General features: G+C 37.8%; 1 protein-coding gene across 1 annotated transcript in view; it reads right to left on the bottom strand.

Moving 5' to 3' along the window:
• The window catches only part of adgrv1 (adhesion G protein-coupled receptor V1), a 105,387-nt gene extending 85,067 nt beyond the window's left edge, over positions 1-20,320 (bottom strand). The window contains exons 1-5 of the mRNA XM_043240614.1: positions 20,056-20,320; positions 5,958-6,145; positions 4,908-5,057; positions 1,119-1,214; positions 20-124 (exon numbers count right to left, since the gene is read on the bottom strand). Of these exons, the coding sequence (XP_043096549.1) occupies positions 20-124; positions 1,119-1,214; positions 4,908-5,057; positions 5,958-6,143 (537 nt within the window). The 5' untranslated portion in view covers positions 6,144-6,145; positions 20,056-20,320. The remainder of the gene's footprint in view (positions 1-19; positions 125-1,118; positions 1,215-4,907; positions 5,058-5,957; positions 6,146-20,055) is intronic.
• Positions 20,321-22,164: the final 1,844 nt, after the last annotated feature.

The raw sequence follows: 22,164 nt of genomic DNA, 5'->3' as shown, positions 1-22,164 counted from the left end.
ACTGTCTGGCAATGCTCACCTCGAAGTTGACAGTTACAGTACCATAGGTTCCTTTCTCTCGAAGAAGAGTGAGCGGCACATACTGACTTCTACCTCTTGGCTCCTCCACAGTAATTAGAGAGGTCTGAACAGAGAGAGAAAAACACTTTTCACTCATTTGCATTGACAGATATTAGAAATTAGAGATATCAGAAACAACATGTCACGCAGCAGGAGTGTCCAGTCCAGTTGCTGGAGTGAAAAAGTCTAGTCGAGTTTAGTTATAACCCTAAATAAACACAACTGCACGTCTCATTTCAGACTTCAGATTTATTAACAACTTCTAGACTATGTCTGTTCTGGCATCCTCTCTATGGAAGTACTAAGGAGTGTCAAAGTTTATTCTGTGAATGTAATCTGGATCTAATCTCCATGTGACATTCAGCTTCAGTTGTACTGTTTTAATAACATTCAATTAGTAAATTATGTCTACCACAGGCTTCATTTTACTCATAAATTTAAAAAACGCATTATAAAACCAAACAGAAAAACCGAGGTGAATTATTCTTACGGGTTTTGATGTCATAGTTCCCCCACTCTATTTGATCTCAGCAAACCCAAATATATAAATAACAGAGTAGGCTTTTATGATTGATTGGTTGTTCTGCTTGGCTAATAAATTCTCCTGTTTTTTGGTGCTATTTCTCAGCACATCAGTAATATGTGATCATTCAATCAGTCAGTCAGTCAATCAATCAATTTATTTGTTTGCAAACAAACAATAATAAATATTATTATACAAAAAGAGCAGTTGGTTTCCATAACAACACTGAAACATACATTATTAACCAGCTAATCCATTTGGTAAATTGCTTCCCTTTTCTCTTTAAATTCTTAGCAGCTGAGTAGTTTCCCTGGACTCCCATCTCAGCAACCTTTCGTCTCAGGCATCTGACCCACAACACTCCCCTCACTCTTACTTTCCCATCCACTGACCCCCTCTCCCCACTCCCTAAAGTTTAATTACCCATCCACAAAACAAATGAAAACAGTTCAGGCTTACAGTCACCCCTCCCCAGCACGCTCTGAGCAGCTTCTTCCCGCTGTTCATTGAAGGAATAATAAAGAAAGAAACTTACTGAGTTGAAGGAAATTATTCCGAAGGCATTGTCATTAGACAAGATGGTGATGGTGGCAGTATTTGGAGTTCCCACCGTCACACCATTTGATGAGCTCTGAAAAAGTAAAGCATTGCTTGGTAAGAGTTATTAATATATTATAGCTGGTCTATTGCTATGAAAATCCAAATTCTATAACCATTCACGCAGAAATCCATTTCACATGCTTTTTTTCTGCCCCCATAAATGCACAGAAATTTGAATTTCAGATTAAACATATTGTAGTTTTTAAAGAGTGTATAAATGTCTGTGATACAGAGCACAAAAAGAGCATGACCACATAAGAACATAAACCCGTATGGACGCTCTTTTCAGCATCCCATTCAAATAAGCTTTTATTTGAAAAACAGAGCTGTAACAGAGCTTTCTTTCAGCTGCGGAGTGAAAACAGACAAGGAATACACACGTTCAGACAACTCCCAGAGCTAACCGTGACTGAGTTCGGCTCAGTATCACAGTAAAAACCTTTTTCCCTCCTTTTCCCTCATTTACATGAATTTGTTAGATTATAAAATAATATGAAACAGGAAATACGAGATGAAAAAAAAAGTTTATTCCCCCATTATTATTATTATTTTTTTATAGAAAATTTGCATATGGTTTATGTAAATCACACTTAAGGACTCTCTAGATTTTCTTTTAGTGCATTCAGATTGGGTTTCATTGGGTTTCAGAGGTCTTTTGTCACCCTTAAGTTGTCCCATTCTGCCAGCCTGAGGTTCATTTGTTAAACAGTGAACAAGTAGACAGTGGAGTCGTGACCTGCTGTCATTAATCACTCACTGTCAACAGACTGAGACAGCACAGTAATAGGAGGCCTCCAAATAAGAAAATGCTATGAGAAGCACTTCCTTAGACAACACAGAAAAGAAATGAGTGTCATACCTCCTTCATCTCAGTTTGATGTTATCGAGATGACTAAAATTAACTGCAGGTTGATTTGAGCAGGAAATGTGCATGTATGTTTTTATAAACAAATCATGATTTATCAATTGCCTAAATGATTAAAAATTAATTAATAACTTCTTTAAAAAACTGCTACATTAACATTATTACTATATGATAAATTTTAACTGAGCCAGCGCGTTTGAAACTTGCATACGTTGGGTCTGGTAAATAATGAAATAGCCTACACTAACGTTAATGTCCCAACATTCACAAAATAAAAGTTGAACTCATGGTGTGTACAAAGAGCTAAACAATGTCTTTTCCCCTTAACAATTATGAACAAATTACTTATTTCTCAAAAATGTTTGTGGTAAATTCATTTTTTTCTTAACTTGTATATTTACCTTGTGAGAAATAAGCTGCCATTGAGCAACATCAGTTTGTTCCATCAACAATTTCACAATATATTTTATTGCTTTAACATTGCATCAGATGTATTTCTTGATTGAAAAAGTGCTGTGAAAGGACACAACTCAACACAATTTGCTACTTATTAATAGTTAGCAATGTAATCGCTATGTTTAGGTATTGGGTAGCATTATGGATGTAGAATATGGACATAATGAATATATGCTTTATAATAAATAAATAATAGGCATGCTAATAAGTAAAATAACAAAAAAATAGATACTAGTAAGAATTGGTCCCTATACTACAGTGTTACCAAAATCTCATACACAAATATTTCATGAAGGCGGTTTGGCTGTGCTTTATGCAAATGACTAGCCTTGGGCAAAAAGACCCTTTGTCTGTTTTTTTAAGTTCTCCTGTGAGTATAAATACAAATAATGCACGCAATTATTATTTAATGAGACCCAGTGACTGTTAGATTAAGCAGTTTGATATGTCAACTTCTGGCTTAGCTAATGGCATAAAACCTGTGGGAAACCTTTTAGAAACAGGTGTTAATTTTTGCAGGTCTGTCTGATGCTGTGGGTGGTGCATAAATTAAGCTCCTAGAAGATTCTTCTCCTTTGCGTGTTATAGGAAGCTTATTTCCAGGCATGTGCTTTTCTTATAGTGATTAGCTTTGCATAATGGCTCTTTAATCTTATGGCTGTGCCAGTTGTGGCTGTCATTGTTCGTTATTTCGCTTGAAGTTGACTTCTAATATTGGGACATTACCTAACCCTTATACAGAGTTAGTGGACGCCATCAAAGAAAATGCAAAGGCTTATGGGCCACTGAGCTGTGTCTGAAGAGTTGACAAGATTTCAGTGCTGTTCCACTCAGGCAAGAATTTCAACCTCTCTGGGATTCCCACTACTGATATATTAATTTGAAAAGCATAGAGGTAAGAAGAAAACTGAATACTCCCTGTGCTTCTGTTGCACACAGAGATACATCTGAAGCTCATTTATTTTATCACTTAGCAGATGTTTGCACCTAAAGTGCTTTCAAAAATGAATACAAATATACAGGGGTGGGACAATGAAACTGAAACACTGGCCAATTTAGTGTTGTTGGTTTCATGGCTAAATTTGACCAGCCAGGTGGCCAATCTTCATTGATTGCACATTCCACCAGTAAAAGCAGAGTGTGAAGGCTTAAATAGCAGAATAATAGCACCGCTTTGCTTGAAATATTGCAATGCATACAACATTTTGGGTGACATATCAGAGGACAAATTGTTGGTGCACGTCTTGCTGGCGCATCTGTGACCCAGACAGCAAGTCTTTGTGATGTATCAAGGGCCACAGTATCCAGGGTAATGTCAGCATACCACCAAGAAGGACGAACCACATCCAACAGGAGTAATTTTGGATGCAAGAGGAAGTTGTCTGAAAGGGATGTCTGGGTGCTAACCTGGATCAAAAATCAGAAAAACCACAGCTGCCCATCTTACTGCAGAATTAGATGCGCACCTCAACTCTTCTGCTTCCACCAAAACTGTCCTTTGTGAAAAATGTATTGTTCTCTGATGACTCCACCTTCACTGTCTTTCTCACATTCGGAAGAGTAATGGTGTGGAGAGGCCCCAAAAGAAGTGTACCACCCAGACTGTTGCATGCCGAGCATGAAGGATGGGGGTGGATCAGTGATGGATTGGGCTGCAATATCATGACATTCCCTAGGCCCAATACTGCCAAGTACTACTGAACCATTCTGAAGGACCATGTGCACTCCATGGTTCAAACATTGCATCCTGAAAGAGGATAATGCCACTTTGGGGTGTTTTGGATGAGCGAATTAAGAAACCAGCATCACGTAGTGACCTGGCTACTATTCTGCAAGAAGAATGGCTCAAAATCCCTCAGGTCACTGTGAGGGACTTGTATCTGTCATTCCCAAGATGAATTGATGCTGTAAGAGCCGCGAAAGGAGGCCGTACACCATACTAATGAATTATTAGTTATTAGAATTATTGTTCTGATATATTGAGTTGAATTCTCATGCTAAATGTGGCCAAAATGTGGTCAAATGTGGTTGCTTTGTCTTTCTGTTATTACAGAACACTTGATATGAACCAAGTATGCATTTTGGAGTGAGTTGTAGAGGAAGATGAGATTGGGAAAGGATTGAAACTCGGGACACCTGAAGTGCAGCTGTGCCATATGTTGGCAAGTTGCCCACAAGCCTATCGATGCTGACATTTTTAACCTAAAATCTATAGCCTTTAACTTCTAAACTATTATAATGTTCGATGTAAAAATCTTGATAACATCACAAGCTGACCTCAGGGAACAGTACAAACAAATTACAAATAAAATACGTTCCACTGAATTTTAAACTAATCCTTTCAATTATACGCACAGATCTTTAACCCCCAGGCTAAAACGAATTTCCTGGTTTAAGCATTACCTGCAGGCGGAGGTTGAACACAAAGGTCTCATCAGCCTCAGGTATGTCATCATCCCTCACAGCGATGAAGATGGTTTTACTGCTTTCAGAGGACAGGAGAAAAGCAGCTGCAGTTGTGGCCTCAAAGTCTCCGGTGTCCTCTCCCTGGAGCTGCATAAACACAGGACATCAGTTTGAAAAGAACTGCACGAGAGAAGTCATCAGTTGTTTTATTTTTGGGTTTTGGGAACAATAATTTAAATCATTGATGTGATTAATAGAAAAAAAGTTATATATAAAACATTTCAAAGTGTGAGACGGGAAATCCCTGACCTCTCTTAAACTCAACCAGCACCATCTGGTTGACAACTGCCACCTCTAGCGCATGCTTTGATGCCACCCACTGTAAGCCGCTACAAAACAGGCTCTTAGATCCTTCTTTCTGCTGTGAATTCATGCATGGCGTTCAATGAACCGGCAACACTTGCCCACTTACCATGCGTGCTAAACAGGCACTGTCTGTTTTGACAGTAGGCATATTTGTGTATCTATGCTAATTATGGCCATATGTGCTGTACTATGATTTACCAGACAGATGTTTGGGTGTTGAGACCCAAGCAGCTGTTAAGGCATTAACACATCAGGCGGTACAGAAGCATTGTTAGCTCTAAGCACTCTGTGGGGCCTCAACGCATCAAATGTTTCATCATGCTCTTGTAGGTGGGTTATTTTCAGGAAACAGTGCAAACAGATGCACTGGAAACACTGACAGATTTCAATGCAGACAAATTATTAAAGAAGTCCCCCAAAAAAAAAAAAAAAAAGTTATTATTTTTATTTTTTTATTTTCCCCTGCATTTCCCCTGTTTGAGCATTCATTCATACACACACATTATATGGATTTACTGGTGGTTCTTTTATAAGCATAAAATATAAGCATAAGCATTTACGTATAAAAAGCTATTTCTTATAATTAAATAATTTAATTGAATTTAATAAAAACAGTTCTGCCACATATACAGTATAATAAATCTAACAAAACAGGTAGTGACAAGGATTAACCAAACTTACCAGAACCAACGCAGTGACATTAACTGGATCTCCTACTCGTTCCACCACAAGTCGCACTATGGCCCTGCTGCTCTCATTTACAACAAACTGAGTCTGGCCCTGAAACCTCAGCACTGCCGACTCAGACCTGACACTTGTGGTGAGCAGCATCAGAACCAGGCCAGCTAGAGCAAAAACAGCTGGCATTCCTGAAGAGAGAAAACATATTTACAGTTAAGTGACCATGAGAAAACTTTACCCTGCATAAAGGTGAATAATGCCAATGAAATGTACAATTACAATCCTTCTTTACTGTAAATCTGACGGTGTGTTGCATTAATAAATGGTTACTATAATAATATATAAATCATAAAAGTGAAATTTTACATGTACTTTAAATATACATGTATATTTAAAGCACCTGCACCAAGATTTCATACATTCAAGGAAAGTGTATACTGTAATAAATTTATCAAAGTGTGTAATTACAGCATTGTACAAATATATGACATTATTTGTTACCATTATAACATTTGCTAACATGGTCTTGCATAACTAGACTTTTAGTATAGACTACCCTGATGTCACTGGATGGAAACACCAAGAGACACGTATGAAAAAAATATGCACATAAAAACCTTATACAAAGAACATTCAGATGTCAAATTATTTCTCAACTGAGTAGGAAAAACTTTTTATCTGGTAAGAAAATGTGCATAAACTACAAAGGAAACAAATCTACTAAATAAATTCCACGATGCACATTGAAAAAGTCATGTGACTTTGCACAATGGAACAGGATAACTGCACCCAGACAGCAGACATTCACCTTCAAAAGCAATGTAATATATATATATAGGGTTCCTGACCTTGAAGGTCAGATCCAAGTTATTGTCACTTACAACTCTAGACAATTCGGACAGACATTTACTATGGTTATCTCTTCTGAAGAAAATGAGGCTATTAAGTTTTATGACCTCAGACAATGTCTCCTTTTTTAAGACAGTTGTCATGGCTAACAAAACAAAGAACCTGAATGTGTTTGAACTGATGTCTATTTATTAATTTGCTGCTTTGAAGCACACAAACCTTTTTTTTATATGTGCACTAAATTACATGTTAAATACACAAGCTCTAAATGATGTCATCTTGTTTTTCCTTTTTTTTTTCTTACAAGAGCCGATTACCAAGGAAAGTTGGACATTGGTTAAATTCAGCTTTTCATATGTTCCATTTCTGCTACATCATGCGGTTATTCTTTAGCCACAAGGTTGCTGGGAGCAGACAGCTTTCATCAATTAAGGTGCCATTTCAGATTACCGAAGGGTTCGTTTCTATTGAGTTAGTGAGATTTTAAATAAATAAATAAATAAAAGACTTTGGGAGGCAGAAATGCAACTACGGGCATCTTGGTGCAATTTCGTCCCACAGTGGTGCATGTGCGCACGTGTATCTAAATCATTGGCAAGTGTGTGTGAGTGTGTGTGTGTATGTGTTGTGTTTTGATGACAAGAGGCGGGCAGGCAGGCAGGCAGGACGGCACAGAGGGGGGGGCCGTGAATGCTATCAAAACTGGATTAGCGGCTGCCGGCGGGCTGAGGCCTGGAGTGAGGGTACAAAGCCTGGACAGCAGAGGAAAAAGCCTGGTATTCAGCCCTGCTTCTCCCCCAGAGCTGGGAACTTCCTGACTTGTGCAGACCGAATGTATAACAGACACACAACAACACCCGCACCAACGCCTCTCTCTTATTTATTTTTGTTAGTTTGCATTATTGGATGAAAATATAATACCTACATAATACCTAATCTCTTAAAATAATACCTTAAAATAATTTAAATAATTAATTTAAATGTAAATTAATTTAAGTTCTGTTAATAGTCTCAAACTTTGTGATCAATTTTGACTTCTCATGTCTCCTCATATTCACGGGACAATGAAATCAATGCAAATGATATAGTAAGACAGGCAGAAAGGTTTTTAAATATAGTAATAAGAACTGAAGCAGTTGTGTTAAAATAATAAAAACTTGTGTTTTCTGTTTAATAATATCATCCCCCCAAAAAATTATTCAATAATAAATTTATCATGATATCAGCGCAATTTTTACTTTATAGTTCCTCAAAATATTAATTTAAATTGAGAAATTAAAATCATGCTGAACATAGACGTTGTATTTTTGTTATCGTGTATGTTTATGTATTTTTAATATATTAATAGATTCAAACAAAAAAGTAAACTCACAGTAAAATAAAATAAAAAATTATGTTACAAACTGTAACCATTTTATCAGCTGAATATGGGCAGACTTACATTTTTAAGAGACATGAAAAATATAACACTAACAACAAAAAAAGTAATGAGTAAACTGAACGCTTACAAACAACTACATTTTATTTTCATAACATCATGTTGCATTTTCATGCACTGATAAATAAACACACTTGACCTGACTAATACGGCCTGACTGACTGACAAGTCATCTTTGTTTATTTGTTCCTCAGGAGGTTCACGCACAAGCAATTCAAGGAGATGTTCAGGCCATCAGTCAACCCAGAGGTTACCACAGCCTCTTTGGCCACATCTCCTGACATCGATAAAGACAGACACTGCAAGGCGCTACTCACCCTTTGCCAGATCACCACAGGACATGCTGGCCTGTAGAACATCAAAACGATTTATCAATGACCAGGAGGCCACCGAGCCGCCAAGACACTGGTGGTTTGGCTCTTAGTCTGACCCCAGGAACGGTCTATTGTGGGGATGTCTCATTTTTAAAGGCAAAATGAAGATGGTTTTCACAGTGAAGGAGATCAAGCTTCTCTCTTTTCCCTCTGGCGCAAAGAAGGCCCACAGCAGAAGCCTTTAGCCATGCAGCGCATATCAGAGATGGCCCAAATGCCCAAAATGTGTCAAAAAGATGGAAGAGGGCATGAATTTTGAGTGAATATTCAGCAGAAAGCTGCTCCCAGTGGGAGATACATACGTCTTTCTGCACTTTGGAAGTGTGTTGTTAAGTCAATACAGCGCCTCAGGTGGTCTCTCTTTCATTCGATATGGTTATCTCAGTTCAGTCAACCAAATCCTGCAGCATACTTCAACTCCACTTTCAAAAACAAAATGCTCTGGGTGATTTATATCTTCTCAGTGGTTTCCCCCAGATAGCATTCTGGAATTACTCATTACAATAAAAATGCATGCCTGCCTATGCCAGGAAACTTGATTACAATGGCCTCTGTAATTTATCGTTGATGCTAAGTAAGCTACTTAATTCAGTCAGATTAGTAGATTAGCATGTGGGATACTCTGTGTAACTCTAGAGAATTCATTTATTCGTTATACTTTCAGTTCCCCTCGAAAATGGAAACTTCGTCATCATTTAGACGCCCTTATGTCTTTCCAAAGTTTCTTTTATTTGCGGAAACACAACAAATATATGCTTTGAAGAATATCTTACATTAGTCAGTGGAGTCCAGTATTGTTGTTTTTAGACCATACTGACTTTCATGGTATAACCAAAACCTGTCAGTCCTCCCAGGATTAACCCATATCTTATGTCCCACTATCATGCCATTTTAATCTTATAAGAAAAATCCCAATGGTCATATTTGATATGTTTGCTACAATCGCCTCCAGATAATGTCCCATAGTTTGTATGGCCTAAATCTCATTACCTATATGAATAATCACGTTAATATATTCCAAGGTTGTCCGGTTGCCAGATCTTGTATGAAACTCATCCTTCTCACACAGTCGACACAACCCAGTGGTGCTGTTGATATCTGCACAGGTTGTAGTATGGAAAGGAAAACACAGGTGAAAAGATAAGTAGATAAATAGATAAATAAAAACAAACATGTAAATTGAGAAACAGCTTACACTTCAAAAGGCTATCATTTAACTTATTAAATATGAAACCTGCAAGTTTCAAAATCAGGTGCTGTGCTGTTTTGTTTACGGCAGTTACAGGGTAAACAGCTATGTTTCTTGTGGATCGACAAAATAATAAATAAAAACTACATATTAATAAAGATATAAAATACACTTTTATTTTTGCTTATTGTATAATTTAATAATAATAGTTTAAATTAATGAAATATTTTAAACATTTGTTTGAATTAATATAAAGTTTAATTATGTCTCCCATATTTTGGTACCCAAATGTTAAGAGGTAAGGACCAAAAGCAGATGATGCGTTCATTAAAACATCTTCTTTTGTTCTTCACAGAAGACTCAAAGCAATTAATATTTGGCACAGGCTTTCACTTTTGGCTGAATCATCCATTTGATATTTAGATAGGTGAAGCCCAAGGACAGTTTGACCCCATCACCTCATGCAACGGGTTCACATGGCAGCCATGCCTCTTAACGTAACTGAGACTTCAGCAATTACACTGGATCGCCTGGCTGAGGATGCAATAAAGTGTAGGGTTACGGGTCTACACTGCTGGACCAGCAGCCGCCTCTAGTGTTACCCCTGCCCGGCAGCAGGATCCATAATCTTAACATCAATTATTCAATCAGCAAGACTTCACAGCCAGTACTAAGCAACAAGGAGAGTCGTGTGTGTGTTATGCAATACATCAAGCCCTCGGTGAGGTCACACACTTTGACTCCATGTAGCAAAGCGAAGTCAATGTGGTGCAATACATGCAATGTTTTCAAACTTTCTCGTAACATTTCTAATTACTATTTTCAAGAAGAAATACTCCAAAGTTTCCTATACTTTAGCCACTTTTGCTTGGAGCTCAAAATAATAACAGCATGCGCTGAATCCAAATTGTAGGCTTGACTTAATCTAATGGTCTGTCTGCGTCTGTAACAACCTGTCTGATGAGACTGTGGTAAGCTTTGGTAATGTGCAGTCACATTTATCACAGCACATGACATGGTAGCAGAAGTAAACTCGTGTCCCACGTAGCTCATGTTAGCCAACAAAAGCTGCGATTGATGCATCAACAGATTCAAACCATGCGCCTCTCATCTTTTAAGGCCTTCACTTGATGGTTTGGCTGGCAAGTGCACGATGGTATAAATTAAGAAAGTCAAATGAGAAACCGCACATAAACACAAAGCCTTTGAGCTGAATCATTTTGAAAACATCATAAACACTGTTAACATACCATTTGAAGGCAACAGAAGAAATTCTCGGCTCAAACACTGTCAATGTTTGACATACATAATAACAATTTTCAGTTTTCTCCTTGGATGAAAACTGCAACATTTTGTGATGAAAAATGTAAGATTTTAATAAATGTTCTCAATTGTATGACAATTGACAGCCACTCAAAATCACGTATTGTCATCCCCTTTTGACACTACGTGAGCAATATATTTGTTAGGATGATAAATTTTGGAGGATAATTTTGGACAGTGCTGGCATCAATAGGCAACCAGGTAAGACACGGCCAACTGCTGATCTAAAAAATACAGATAGAACCCATAGATGGATTTTCAACGGGGAAAGTGCCCAAGCAATATTGCTCAAAAAAATGGCCCATGTATTATCAGTCTTAGGAAACATATGCATGTCTTTACATCATGGGGGTCAAAACAAGGGACAAAATTATTGTTTGGTTGTCAAAATGTGTTTTTTGATGTTTGAGTTGCTGTAGAGTATTCCAAAGTGGAGTTTCCGCTACATTTAGAATGATGCCTATGTATGCAGTAGATATCAATGCACCTCATATGTTTTGAAACAGAGTTGATATGACAATTAGCATTGCTTAATTTAATTATGTGTAGGTTACATCACTGCAATGAACAGTGTGGGTTTAAGCTAGGCCTATCTTAAGCCTGGCTGAAGGTCATTTGGGGTTATGCTTGTCAAAGCTGATCACTTATGACTCAGCAACTTGGCAGACTGACTTTCCTGTAGCGTTAACACCAAAAGCTCAGTCGCTGCTTCATTATACTTTAAAAACTGTTGAAGGATACAGAACTTCACCCATCTGATACTGACCGAGTTACGTGTTCGGTCAGTTTAAAAAGGCATAACAACAACCAGTCTCCATTGTGGTGCATAGGCTCATATGTGAATGATAAACTGAAGTAAAACACATTCAGGGTGGTGATATTACACTGATATGTTATAACAGCACAACACACACATGAAGCAGCCATCTCCACAACACGCTCTGTTACCTCAGAAACCGACCTCATTCAGAAAGTTCTGGGAACCTTCAGGGCTCCCATATATGGAGAGCTCAAAAGCCAATAATTGCCACTTGTGTTGTAGCCCCTCAAGTATTTTTAGACAGGCCGATATCCTAAACATCTCAAGGTTGGGAAACTTAAAACATTTAATAACTGAGTCTGGTTAAAACATACATCATTACATTTGAAGAGAGTATCTGAAGACCACAGCTTTTTGTTGGCGAGACACTCATTTGGTGAGCGTTGCCCAAAATGTTTCTGTTTATTTTGAAAGATACAGGGAACCTAGAATTAGTGCACAAAAGTGTGTATGTGAGTGGCTGCCGAGAGGGCTGAGTACGAGCAGATGCCATTCCTTCTGAGGAATGAAAGCAGAGGATAAGAAAATATCCGCTCGAAATAGCAAGAATGGCTAAAATCTCTGCTTCCGTATTGTCATATGTTACTTTTCAACCCAACATTAGCTTCTAGTGGAGGAACTACATGCCAATCAAGTCTGCTGGCCGGAGAGTAAAGAGAAAGAAAGCAAATCTCTCAAAGGTATTGTCCTCAGGCCGTCGTCTGACCCTTTCAACTTGAGCCAACTGCATCCTGCGTCCTTGTTCCAAAAAACACAATGACTTTTTTCCCCCGCTCAATATATGGGTAGAGGACCAGAGAAAAGCTCTCATTGAATTTCACATGGTGAACGTTCCCGAGGCCGCAGAACTCCATGACCGATGGGCTACTGCAGCAAACAATGGATGAGAGTGAAGAGAAATGCACTTTCAAGGGATTAAACAAGGAAAAGCCTCTCAATGGCAGCGAAGAGAAGAAAAGCAAATTATAAAGCTTATTGCTTCATCGCATGTAGCCAGTCGGACCTTGGCTGAAATGCTAATTGCCTTTCTTTTCAGCTTCGCACACTGAATCGGGGGTGTGTGCGCTTGAGAAAGGCAGGGCACTCACGATTCACAGACAGACGCACACACACACACTCTAAAGATTTTAGGAGACTGTGTTGTACTCGTTTTTTTTGCAACATTGTTTTCTCTAGTTTTCTTCTTTTCCCACTCTTTTTTAAAACGCGGGTACTTCAGCCTTCCAGTAGACCGAATCAAGCCCCCATTCAGACAGATAGTTCTCTTTCTCCCTCGGTTTTCCCTCCCATTCCTCATTTAACGAGCGAGAGATGTGGGAAATTTCTGTCCCGGCCTCTTCAATCTGCTAAGTTTGGCAGCCGCAGGACAGATGGCTGGATTGAGGACAGAGCAAATCCCCGATCAAGTGTAGCTCCCTCACTGACTCTGAATCAGTGGCTGTGGACCCACCGAGTCGGCAATAAAGTTTGGGTTCCCACGTTATTGTCCAGTGTACTCTTAAAAATTGTACACCTGTTCATGTTAATACTTGATCCTAGTCTAAATTCAATGGCAAGGGCAAGTTGCCACTGAGTTGCATCCCAACTAACCCAGGAAACCTTTTTGACAACAATCATTATGTTGACAATATTCTTTAGTGATGCTAGAGATGCATAGGTAAGCAATTACATGCTTATCTAAAACAAAAACTACATTAAAAACACAATGTCTACAGAACCTAACTAAAGCAGCCACAACTAAATTTTGGTTTAGAAACATATTACTGAAATGTTAACAACCCACCACCTGTAAACATAGAAACTGCCTTTAGATAGATATAATACCGAATAAAAATGTAATGTTGTTTGACATTTTTTTACCTCTTTTACCTCAAACTTAAATTGTTTACATTTTTATAGTTATATAATTCTTGAACAAAAACATTTTGTAATATGATTTTGAGGTACCATGTCCATGGTAATGCAGTTATGATGATGTTATGAAAAAATTATGTGATGAACTTCTGTTATGATGTAGATTTTTGAGGTGCACTCTTTTCTTATACATATCTTGTAATAAAAAAAGAAAAGAAATATCTATTTAGGAATCTTACACCTTTCCAACGAGTTTGCCATGACTAGAATGGGATTTAGTTGCAGTAGTAAAGTAAATGGGTGACAGTTAAAAGGCTAAAGGCCCCAATATATTTCAAATGAAATTGAAGAATGAACTGAAATCATGTCATTTCGAACAAAATCTGACAAAAAAGTTTTGAGTTTGTTTTGGCAGTTTGAATCAGCTCACCAAAGCCAACATTTTGGAGTTATTCAAAAACGTCAGATGAAAATTTTCTTAAACCACGAAAAGAATGAAAAGAAAGGTAGCAAGCAAATAAAATGTTAGACCATACTACTTCTGCTGTTGTTAAATTATACCGGGACTTTAAATTTTACTAGGCATAGCCTGCTAAAACAAAACTAGAAAATTCTGTGAAAGAAAGAAAGAAAGCTCACCAGAAGTGTTTTTATTTATCTATACTCAAAGGAAGAAGTAAGACAATGGTGTGGAATCCTGTGTACACACTAGTATAGATCCTGATCAACAGGTGGGAGGTGAGAAACAGACACGTTCCCAGTTTGTTCAATTCCTCCACTTCAGAAATTCCTTCACCATGACGAACCACAATGGGGTAAATACTTGGAAGCAAAGGGAGAGAAAGCAGGCGAGAGTCTGGAGTGAGGGTGCTGGAGGGGGGCATGGGGGAAGACAGATGAGGGTCAGCAGGACATCTCGCCCCAGGGCCCACTGAAGATAACAGACGTCCAGCCTTCAAATTGCTTTCACTTTTGTGAATCAACAAACTGCTTTATGTACAAATCCTCTACATTTATGCATGATGGATTTAGAGATGCGTGCTGTGTATGGATGAGTACACACTGGCAACTAAAAATGATCCCCTGACCAGCCTGCATTGTGGTAGGCAAGCTCTTTCACCAGGCAATAGCAAGATAAGACAGGAGGCTCAAGGAAGGGTAAAGCAGGGCTCTATAGATTTGTGGCCCCCTGGGTATTAGGATAAACGCTAAGGAGATAAACAGCCAGGAGGAGGGTCTTTATTGCCACAATCACAGGCCAGTGCATCCAGGATGAAGTATCAATGGATGAACACCTCAAGAGGGAGTAAAGTAATTCTAGTCTGTAAATAAATAATTAAATAAATAAAAAAAATTTCCAGCTAAAACATTTACACATACATAAAAAATGTATAACGTGTATTATTCTGATCCAGTTATCCAATTCTAAACATTTACAATTAATCCATTAACAGAGATTTGATTTTAATCTGAAAAACACACAAAATTGAACTCATAAACCAAAAAGCAATTGCATTTGGTCAGATTATAACAGTTTACCATAGTCAACGTTGGCATACAAAGTTCAAATAAATTAGAATTATTTTTCTCAAATGATTTACACACACACACACACACACACACTAGCAACCTGTTTGTCATATATGCTAAATTGTTTCTGTGATTTTGTTCGGTGTCAATAATAACACAGAAATTAGACTGAAATCGCACACGTCAGCTAATGTTTAGCATGACAATTACACATGAATCCTTTATGCAGAGAGAAGTACAAGATTTCATCTTCGTTTAAAAAGTGAAAATGTAAGAGCACAAGAACTTTTATGCCAAATGATGGTGACCAATTACACCATCAGACTTATTGGAACGGTCCCGGCCCTACGAAGGGTCTCGTATGACCACCACAAATCAATCAACATTAAACCTTGGATGGATCAGATCATTTCTGTTTATTTTAGACATTTATGTAACAAATGTAACACTATCTGCTTTGAGGACAATTGGACCGAAATCATCAAGAAATCATTCATCAGCCAGAAATCTTGGAAAAGGTCTACAGAATAGCTTGTGGTGTGGATCAATGCCCCATGTATCCGTGTTGAATAAATCACATTTAACAGAAAGCGAGCGATCAGGCCCTGCGGGGAGAACACAGTGTTCATGCGTTAGAGGGCACAGCGTGAATCCACACCATGAAACGGTTTTAAGGAGCGACAGTGAAGGTCACAGTTCAAGTTCAGTACCCCGCTGAAAAAAAAGGATAAAGCTTTCCTTTTGATGCTTAAAGTTGTTCTATAGAACCAAGTGCAACAGAGAATGCACGCAAGAGTTACAGAGCGAATTAAGGATTTTCACGCTATATTCATTTTGAATTGGAATCGAGCTTGTAACATTTTGGAGGAAAAAAAATATTGAAGGACCGAGTTTGCTTATAAAATAAAAAATAAATAAAATAAAGTAAGTTAAAATCAAGAGAATTTGATTTGAAAAGATTTAGAGAAAGAGAGAGCAAAACTAGAGAGAACGAGCCATATGTAGACCAGCACAAGAAAAAAAATCAATTTCAGAAAGGTCAAAGAGAAGTGAATGTTGACCAAAGACAAACTCTTGAGCAAACTCCATGGCACAATTGTGGCAGACCGTGACAAATAACAAGACCTCAAGATTGCTGCTGGATTTGACCATTGCTTCAGAATATCCTGCCATGCTTCCATTTACAGCTCCAGAATAAACAGATGCTGAAATACTATGCGCATATTATGTACTTTAGCGTACTGCTAAAGACGCTTACCGATTAACATACTGGAAAAGGTAAGTTACTGGTCTTTATATAACATTACCTGCATTGTGAAGCAAACTAAGTTATTCATGATTGAAAAAAACTTTTAAGTTACAATAAAAACAATAAAACATAAATTAATGAAAAAAATATATTATATATATATATATATATATATATATATATATATATATATATATATATATATATATATATATATATATATATATGACATAGAATTTTTAAAATGTTTGGACAAATTAAATCTTTGACTAAAACTCTGGTAGTTGGTGCTAAGAAATGTGAAAAATAATAATAATCAAAATAACATCTTTACATGGCACAACAAAGAGCTTTTGATGATCAAATTCTGCATAATACAGAACAGAATGCTTGGTTAGGTGGGGTTTAAATAAGCAACACAACAAAAGACAAAAATTGGAATAGATGAATGGTTTCTCACCGAGAACAGCATTACACAATGTATGATTCTGTATTACTTTTACATGTATGACAGTGACGGATTGTTACGAGTCAAGTGGTCTACATTTATCAAAATTGAAATTGAATTTAGCCTTGTCTGCAAATGAACTACCAACCCACTCGTCGAAAACCAGTGACATACTCCCACTGTGTTTTTTACTGCTTTGGGTCTGGGGTCTTTGTGTAGCATTTACAGAAGTGAATTCAGTTTCTCCACATGCTCAGTGACATGCGTAGGGATTTTGTTTTTCGCAGAGGCCCCAGGCTGGTGGGAACCCTGTTAATTCTGCTAAGAAGGTGTGAAATTATAAAACCGATTAAAAGTGATGTAAACTTGAAAAAATGCCTCTTATTCACACGTTTTTTTGTTTCTAAATGGATTTTTAAACTGACATTAAATAGACAGCACAGGTTTCAAACAAACACTTTTTTAAAAGCACTTTTTTTTATTTATTTAAACTAATATATTAAGAAAAGAAAAAAAAAAGCGATTGCTTCAGGGTTTTTTTTTTTCACTATTTAAAAAAAAAAAAATCGAATAGGAAAGTTTTACTTCCAAAAACACCACTACCATATTTAAGCACATACTTTGGCAAAACTCTAAATCTCCAAAATATTAAACACACATTGCATACTGGAAAATGAGCAGGTAGTTTTGTTTCAGCTCCAGCAATACGAGTATGTTATGATTTTACAAGAATGACCTCTGAATCCACCATTTAACTAATGAAAGCTACTTTTGTTAAGTATTTTATTTTAAGTATTTAAGCATTATCAGTATATCACTGTGCTTTATGTTAAATTTGGAAATGCAAAAGATTTTTTGGATCAACAGAAACAATTACAATTCTTTGTGCAATCACTATAATATAATATAATATAATATAATATAATATAATATAATATAATATAATATAATATAATATAATATAATGGTCTTACTGAGGACTTTGCATTTGCCAAATGCCATATGGCTCAAAAAACGAGAATCCCCCTTTTGATTTATATACACATTAAACATAATAAATGCAAGTACGTCTGCTTTAATGCAGTGTCTACTTTAATGTTTCCAATAACTTTTGTGAAAACAAATTGTGCAAATGTTAGTGAAATACTGCTCCATGCCCATTCAACATCACAGATATAATTATGCACCACAGACTTATTATTCTGACCTGCACTTAATCAAAATACACTGAAAAAATGGGGATCATACTAAATTGCATTATATTTTTTTCATTATTAAATACGTCTCGATTTATTATCATATAAGTGTGCGTATTTCATACAGTATGTCCTACACATACATGCGAACTGGTTTACAATAAAACACGGCCTCAAGAAAATCTGCCCGACACAGTTGTTCTCGGACATATGCAAGAGACAGCTTTTTTTTGTTAATGAACAGACTCAGCCGGTGAAGTACAAAGGGAGAGTGCGGTACGAAAGAGCCACTGAGAAAACAATTAGGACAACAAGGCTCTTTACTGAAAAAAACCACAATTAATACACGTTTCCCTGCCGCAGCAGCAGAGCGATCGCCATAAAACCAGACTTAGACAGGGTTGTTTGGTAAGGGCTTTAATGTTTATTCTTTTGTCTTAAGTCCACCTGTCTCATCACGCAGGACCCTGTGTGGTCCGTTTCCTTGCGGCATCAATCACAGAGAGCTCCGAGCTTTCGCACATCTCAATAGATTTAGTGTTTATATTACATCCTCTCTGTTTTTTCAACATGTAAGGCCCTATTTAAGGGGAGGTACAAAAACAGGGGCTACCGCTGCAAATGTTACACCCAGCCGTGAATCACATGCACTGAATGATGCTCGACTGAAGCTGTGTAAGGGGGGTGCGAGAAGATCATTCAATCCATTGAGTCCACAGTGCATCTATTCAGTAGATAAAGGGCGCCCCTAATGAATTAAACACGAAACAGTATAAAACAGACAACCAAAGATGTCAATAAAACAGAAGAAAAACTGGATAAAACCATGCTGAATATGTCTTTTTTTTTTTTTTTTTTTTTTTTTACAATAACTACAATATTGGCCATTGCGGGTAGTAAGAAACTATTTAATGTAACATATGCTTAATTAAACATATTTTAAGCATATTAATTGTTACATATCAAGCAACATCTGTATTTTAGTCAAAACTCTACACGATCATTCTTGCTCTAAAGATTTACATGTAATAATTATAATCCAAAAGTAACCGGTTTCGAGTTTTATTATTGAAATTATTTTTATAATTTAAATGATTATTAATGATTAGCACCGGAAAACATTTCAGAAGCAGGACTGTTATCTACACGCACGAATAGGGACCCTAAAGTGAGAAAGGCCTTCATATCACTTATAGTGATGGAGAGGAGAAATCACAGTTTGAGTTTTGGGTGACAGGGGGCTTCGCGAGCGCGTCCCGTCTCAAAGCCCCCGAGCGGGGAGGAGCCCCGCAGACTGTTGTTTTATCTCAATGGGAGCGGGAGGAGAGACACAAAGCGCGCTGAAGACCCTCGCGGTAACCATGGAAGCGCAGGAGAATGGCCTCTCATCCGCAACCGATATGAATCGATTAAACGTGAACATCTTTAACGATTCCATCTGATGTGTTTATTATCGCGGGAGGGAGAAAAGGCTACCAAACCAAAAATCTGTCTTGATTGGCTGGAGGCGCAAGAAAAGTGTCGGCTAGAGTTTAAAGAGCAGCGCGTTGCGACCGCGCAGCCGAAGCAAACGCTGTCACACAAACAACGTCTTAAACACAGTTCGGATTGAATGTTTTGGCTATTGTAAGAAACGGCTTATTAAACTTCCATCGGGTTTAAAAAAAGAAACGGCGAATGTATAAATCTCGTTTAGACTGAACTGTTGTAAACTGACCGTTACGCTTTGAAGTCCTTGTGTCGCGCTGAACGGGGTAGCCAGTATTTCTCCAAATTGTTGCGCAAAACAAGTTGCAAGGACGTGTAAGGAGAAGCGTAAGTTACTCACCTAACACTTTGTTTTAACACTCCGAGGCAAACGACGAAAGGTCCGGGCTAAATTAAACCGGTCAGCGCTGTGTCCGTCAATGAGATGATAAATGCATCGTGACCGTCGCGCTGCGCTTCCACCGTTCCTGGACAGAAGTTGTTCTCGAACAGCTCGATCAGTTTGAGTGAGAGAGGGTTTTCTTGCAGGGCGCTGCGTGGATTCTCCAGTCCATGCGGTGCGGGTGCGGGTGCGCGTAAAGCTCGACGTGCGCTGCCATGCAGTCCGTTAGGCGCTTGTCCCGTCTGAACTAGTGGACTTGGGTAGAGCCCTTGTCTTGTCTAGGCAGGGATGTGCTAATCTCATTAACCTCCGGGCTTGACAGATCGAGGGAACAGCTCCACCCAGCGATCTGTCTTCCTCAGGCGGAGAGGCTATTTGGGGAGGCTGGCAAACGCCGTTTCTAAAATCAACCTGTGGCGCACCGCTACACTGCAGCTCTCCGATGATTCCCACAAACGATTCATACGCCCGTGATTAGAAAAGACTTTCACTAGGCGCTTTAATAAATCAGCCTCGATTTACTATATGGTGTATTTTAAGACGAACGCGTTAAAACGTGTACGTTCTTAATGATCACTAATACTATTAATAGTAAAAAGGTTCATGTAAATTCAATAAACATACTTAACAAATGTATACTATTCTAGTGTCCTGACCCTTCTTGGCAAACATATTTAATTACAGAAGGATGACCTCTTCAGCTGCCATGGTATTTAATGGAAAGTGTTCCACAACAGGTGCGTAAAGATCGGGTGAAATACATGTCCACTAAATGATTTTTACCCGAGAGAATGCGTATTAAGGCTGGGCGATTTAATCGTTAGTCATTACGCGACATTTTCTTTCAATCGAGGAATTGCAATTTTGGATATAAATGTAAAGAACGACGCCACACTTGCTTAACCTCTCACGGTTGACAGATGAATTCACACAGAACGCGCTTTCGAGTCGATAAAGACGCGAAGCGGGCAGAGGAATAGAAAAACATGCAAGGCGATGGAAGTTGAACTTCTCTTAACTTGAGCGCTTTTTAAGCGTACGAGACGCTGCGACGGACGCGTGCGCCGGTGTTTAGAGAGAAAAGAACTGTGGAAAAGCGGCGCAATCGAATAAAAAGAGCGCGTGAGAAACCGCTACTTTATGTCTGGCGTTTAATGTTTGCGTCAGTGTGACAGACTAAAAGCTGCTGTTCATTGTTTTCACAGAACTTTTATTATCAGTAGTCCAAGTATGGTTACACAAACTAAGAATCTGACTTGGTGACGGGCCTTCCAGTGCAGAGGAAAGGGCAAAATATGCCGCGAACAAAAACAGAAAATTAAATAATTAAAAGTAAAAATAGAGAGAACTGTAACTGTTTCATATCGTGCAGATATATTTAAGTGAGCAGTTTTTGTCATTTTGAATTTGAATTACATTAAATGTTGAACATTTTTAAAACATTTTCACTGTGGCCTATTGTTTCTGAACATACAATTCAAACCAGAGGATTAATTAGAGGATTTTTTTTTTTTTTTTTTTTTTTTTTTTGCAAAATCGCCCAGACCTAATGCATAACATCATCATGTTGGGGGGGGAAAAAAACCAATAACAGGAGAAACTTGCATCTTCTGTTTCTAGTAATTGTATTACATCCCACAGTGGTTTGTGAATTAATGACAGCATTAAAAAAAGCACAGATCCCTCACATGTTCAGCACTAATAGAGTACATCCCTATATAACAGCTTTACTACCACTGAACTTCACTGTGGGAACCAGGCTCTTCTCAGTGCTCTCATCCTCTAGCAACACCATAACATTTTGGATGCTGTTAGATCCAAAAAGACCAGAGTATGGATTCCTAGAAGACTTTATTGGGCTTATTTATACAGTACATTAATACTGCACATTATGTAAACATATTGGAAACTAGCCTTTATGACAGTTCTGATGTAGATCGTCTGGGTCTTATTAAAAGCTTAGTGATGATGGTTTTATTATGTATGAACAACTGCTAAATAATAAACTATAACTAAATAATAAAATAAAAATAATTTGATAGGGTCTCTGCTAATGTGAGATCTGTA

The sequence above is a fragment of the Puntigrus tetrazona genome, chromosome 5 (genome assembly GCF_018831695.1).
Source record: "Puntigrus tetrazona isolate hp1 chromosome 5, ASM1883169v1, whole genome shotgun sequence".
In the NCBI taxonomy this organism is placed as follows: domain Eukaryota; kingdom Metazoa; phylum Chordata; class Actinopteri; order Cypriniformes; family Cyprinidae; genus Puntigrus; species Puntigrus tetrazona.
The sequence above is the reverse complement of the archived record's forward strand: the minus strand, read 5'-3'. Positions and strand labels throughout refer to the sequence as shown.